Source organism: Arachis ipaensis, chromosome B03 (assembly GCF_000816755.2).
Source record: "Arachis ipaensis cultivar K30076 chromosome B03, Araip1.1, whole genome shotgun sequence".
NCBI classification, from domain to species: domain Eukaryota; kingdom Viridiplantae; phylum Streptophyta; class Magnoliopsida; order Fabales; family Fabaceae; genus Arachis; species Arachis ipaensis.
Window position 1 is genome coordinate 25,149,371 of NC_029787.2, and position 4,568 is coordinate 25,153,938.

The 4,568-nt window shown below is 37.2% G+C and overlaps 1 protein-coding gene across 1 annotated transcript; it reads right to left on the reverse strand.

The window, feature by feature from the left end:
• Positions 68-4,562, reverse strand: LOC107630037 (probable alpha,alpha-trehalose-phosphate synthase [UDP-forming] 7). Its single transcript, XM_016333059.2, has 4 exons — positions 4,309-4,562; positions 1,795-3,831; positions 993-1,266; positions 68-498 (listed from the first exon to the last, which is right to left on the reverse strand). The coding sequence occupies exons 2-4, from the start codon at positions 3,783-3,785 to the stop codon at positions 172-174; spliced, it is 2,592 nt and encodes an 863-aa protein (XP_016188545.2). The 5' UTR covers positions 3,786-3,831; positions 4,309-4,562; the 3' UTR covers positions 68-171.

The following is a 4,568-nucleotide window of genomic DNA, read 5'->3' on the forward strand; positions in this document are numbered from 1 at the left end:
TGAAGAAATTAAAAATAATAATAAAAAAAGAAATAGATTGGGGAAAAAAAAGGAAAAGAAAAAAAAAATTATGAAAGCATTCTCAGCCCAACGCCCCAAATGATAGCTCACCCACGAATATTACACCCAATTAAACAAATCATTTTATCTAAAAAGTCAGGAGAAACCTCATCATAATCTCACTTGCCTTTGAAAAGAATCTCCAATTTCTTCTAAGTCGGGTGAAGAATCTGATTCTTCTGCCAAAGATTCAAGCATGCTTATTACTTCAGTAGTATCATCCAGATAATACTTAGCTTTGCTTGGTTTTTGTCCAACTGTGCAGGCAAATACAGAAGAATTGGCTGAAAGAATATTTCTTGAGATTGAACTACTGATTATTTCAAACATGTCTTCATCTGATCTATCATCACCAACACACAACACAAAATCAGCCTGTTTGCCATTCTCTGCCATTGATGAAAATATCCTTTCGGCAACTAAGCCTTTGCTCACATCCTGCAAAGAAAAACATTGACAGATGTATTCAACATGAAGCAGGTCACCTCTCATCAGGGTCCACAACAGCAATCTTAACCATAAGAGTTTATGCCAATGTTTTAAAAAAAAAAAACAAAAGATATTATGATTAAACGGCTCAGGTTCACAGGTCAAGTTGATGGAGGAGTTCTACTATATGCTTGTAGTTCAACCAAATGAACTATAAGAATCTCCAAAATTTCTTTTTCTTATATATTAAATAAAGTTCCACCCTGCCTATAATTTGACAATCAACAAATTTTAAACCTTTATGGCTGCAAATGTCCCTTTTTTTCTTTTTTTTTTTCCTTTTTTCTTTCTTTTCCTCTAATATTTGTCACTCAATGGCTGAAATGAACACTCCAATAATAAAATTGCTGGCAAGGCATGAATGATCTCTGCTGCTGATACCATTTGCTATTAAGTGCTTATCCGGGTTTTATTAGATAATGATTTAAAGAAATTATATATACCTGGGGTTTTACTTCAACAATGAACTGGCCACTCTTCACGGCAACGGGCTCATTGGCTAAAACACTTTCTAGATGATCCAACATTTCCTTAGCTTGAGAAGATCCGAAACCAAGATCTGCGTCCCGGTATTGCCAGACCAAAGCACTTTCCTTTGTTTCAATGTTGGAACCATCAGTTGCCTCTGTGTAGAGTTTCATCACGGGTTCAGCAATCTGCATCCATCCAAAGTCCATGTTCTTACCACAAATTTCCCATTGTGCACTTTGCGACCATCTGAAATGGGCTCAAATTTCTTAAAACATCGCCTCATCATAAAAGAGAACATATGACTGAATGTCAAGAGATAAGAAACTATACTGAAGAAAAATGCAAATGCACATATATTTACAAGAATGCCCTCAATATATATAATTACACCCCTTTTTATTTAATTTTGGATAAGAATAAATAAAAAAGTAGTATTTAGTGAATTTAGTTTCTAGATTTGATCACCTCTACTTACAAGAATACCTAGATCTATTTAATCTTGGGTTTTCTCAATTCTCATGACTAATTTAAACTTATACAGGGTAAAACGACTTGTTAAAAGCATTTGTCAAAGCAGAGATAAAAGGATTTCCAATTAGATTAAATGACTAAATACTGCCAAATTTGGATTGGGAAGAAAACTACCACGAGTAACAAAAGGAAATTAACATCATTTTTCATATTCAGACAAAAGGCCCCTTCTAACTTATAGCATAAGTTATGTGCGTAAATGTTTTATATGACCCATACAGTAAGTAATAGCAAAGATCATACCTCAAAAAGTAACCATGTTCTGCGGCAATTCCCAGATTTTTGCAGGGTAAGAACCAATCACTTAAGCTATTCCTCCCCCTTCCGCTAACAATGAAAACTACATTTCTGGGGTCTGCACAAAGCGTGTCCAAAAGAGAGATAACCTCATTGCTTGGACTCTTATTAATGGAATTCTGTGGCATCACCGTACCATCATAGTCCAACAAAATGGCCCTACTCCTTGCCCTCTTGTAAGATGAAACCATAGCATCAATTGAGAGCTTACGAAAATTTGGGTCAAGTGCTACAACTCTAAATCCAAAACTAAGACCAATTCCCCAACATCTTTTTCTTAGAAGGTCAGCGCAAGCCCTCTCCATGTCCTGCAAGAAACTACGTGACCAATATGCTACATCATGTGTGCTAACATACCGGTAGTGCTTTTCATGCCGCAACTGCTTCTCTCCATCACTCATTGAGATAGCCTCATTCATTGCCTCTGCAGTGGCCTCAACATTCCATGGATTGACACGTATAGCCCCACTGAGTGATGGAGAACACCCAATAAATTCTGATATTACTAACATACTCTTCTTTGGGCTTCTAATATCGGAACATGAACCATTACCAGATATTCCCTGTCTACAAGCAATATATTCATAAGGAGTTAGATTCATCCCATCTCTCACAGCTGTGACAATAACACACTCAGCAAGGCTGTAATAGGCAACCTTTTCAGCAACTGAAACTGATCTATCAATAAAAATAATTGGTTCATAACCAGGCCGTCCATACATCCTGTTAATCCTGCTGCAGCTTTCTTCTATTTCAGCATGTATCTCTTCTAGATGTATCCCTTTTCCCCTTGCAGGATTTACAACCTGGACCAGAACAGCTCTTCCTTGCCATTTGGGGTGTTGTTTGAGCATTTGCTCCATAGCCAAAATCTTCAAATTAATACCTTTAAAAATGTCCATATCATCAACACCAAGCAAAATGGTTTTCCCTTCAAATTGCTGTTTGAGCTCCCTTGCCTTGCACTCCTCATCTGCCATCTTCATAACGGTTTCAATTCGACCCATGTGAATCCCTACAGGCATAATCTTAATACTGATAGTCCTTCCATAATATTCCAATCCTAGATAGCCCCTCTTTGACTGATACTCCAGACCCAGCATACGACTACAGCAAGAAAGGAAATGACGAGCATAGTCAAACGTGTGGAATCCAATGATATCAGAGTTGAGTAATGCTTTAAGTATCTCCTCCCTGACAGGAAGAGTCCTATATATCTCTGATGAAGGAAAGGGACTATGCAGGAAAAATCCCAGTTTAACCCTGTTAAAGCGCCTTCTTATAAAGGTTGGCAGCACCATCAAATGATAATCATGAACCCAAATAAAATCATCTTCTGGGTTTATTATTTCAACTACCTTTTGAAAAAATAGCTTATTTGCTAGCACATAGGCTTCCCATAAAGATCGATCAAAACGGTGGCTGTTAGCGGTTGAAAATGGTAACATGTAATGAAAAAGTGGCCATAACTGCCTTTTACAGAAGCCATCATAAAACTTTGCCAAAACATCAGCGGGTAGAAAAGTAGGAACACATTTGAATTTATCCAACAAATACTGTGACACATCATCCTGCTCAGCTGGGTCAATGTCAACACGCAATGATCCAACATAAAGAACCTCCATCTCTTCTGGAAGTCCATCCTTGAGTTGTAAAAGCAAGGAATCCTCATTCCAACTGAAATTCCAACCTTGGTTGTCCTCTCGTCGCTTTGCTTTTAAAGGTAGCTGATTTGCTACAATGATCATTCTATCTGTAGAAACAGTTGACGGGTTATCAGAAGAAACACTAACTGCCTGATCATCATCTACTTCTGTGACAATCCCAGGTACACTCATAACCCTTGGCATCCGCCGCCGTTCTTTAAACGAATTCCCCATTGCCGGGAAATTCCCAGAAGCCAAATCTAAGAGATTTGTATACGACCTTGACATCATCTTTGCGTCGTCTTAATTGCACACAATCCAAAAAAACTGACTTACTCTACAAAATTGACAAAAAGCACCAATATTAAAATCATTCATCATTTGAATACACAAGTAAACAATGAAACTCACAACCAACATACACAAGAGGGCGTAAGCATAAACATTAACAAGCGAAAGTAAGATTCATGAACTGATGATAACCAAGAACACTTACTCTTGGCTAGTCATTTGTGCTGAAAAATTATTTGCAATTTACCCAAATGCAGACACATAGCGCATACACATATGCAACATGATTCGATAAAGAAGCATTCCAACGTTTGACAGTGTTCCAACATAGGCTATATTACATCACAAACAAGAAAACATGCATTATACCAACCAAACCCCGTCGATTCCCATCACAATAAGATCAAAGACAACAAAATCCGACCACATAAAATGAAAATAGAAACCTTTTGTTCTTTACCCTCATTCTAAGCAACACAGAAATGGAGCTAAGGAATTGGGAAAATGGGGAATTAAAACATACCTGTAGCGATTGAAACAATGACCAAAGAATCCTTATTGGTGACAGTAGCAGGTTGGAGCTGAATTCGATTGGGAAAATTTCTGCAGATAACACCTAAAAAGGGAAAGGAAAAAAACTAGGGTTTCTTATTTCGCAAGATCTCAATTCTCAACTCTTTTCTTCTTCGTTCTCCTTCTCCTTATTCTTCTCTCCCACAAAAATGAGAACAATAATAATAAAATAAAAAATAAGAAACGAATTATTATGATGATGAAATAGGA

Excerpts from the sequence above, each read along its gene's own strand:
- LOC107630037 (XM_016333059.2), bottom strand. The coding sequence starts at position 3,785 with ATGATGTCAAGGTCGTATACAAATCTCTTAGATTTGGCTTCTGGGAAT. Across the intron at positions 1,267-1,794 it reads GAACATGGTTACTTTTTGAG|ATGGTCGCAAAGTGCACAAT; the intron begins GTATGATCTTTG and ends AGCCCATTTCAG. Across the intron at positions 499-992 it reads TTGTTGAAGTAAAACCCCAG|GATGTGAGCAAAGGCTTAGT; the intron begins GTATATATAATT and ends TTTTCTTTGCAG.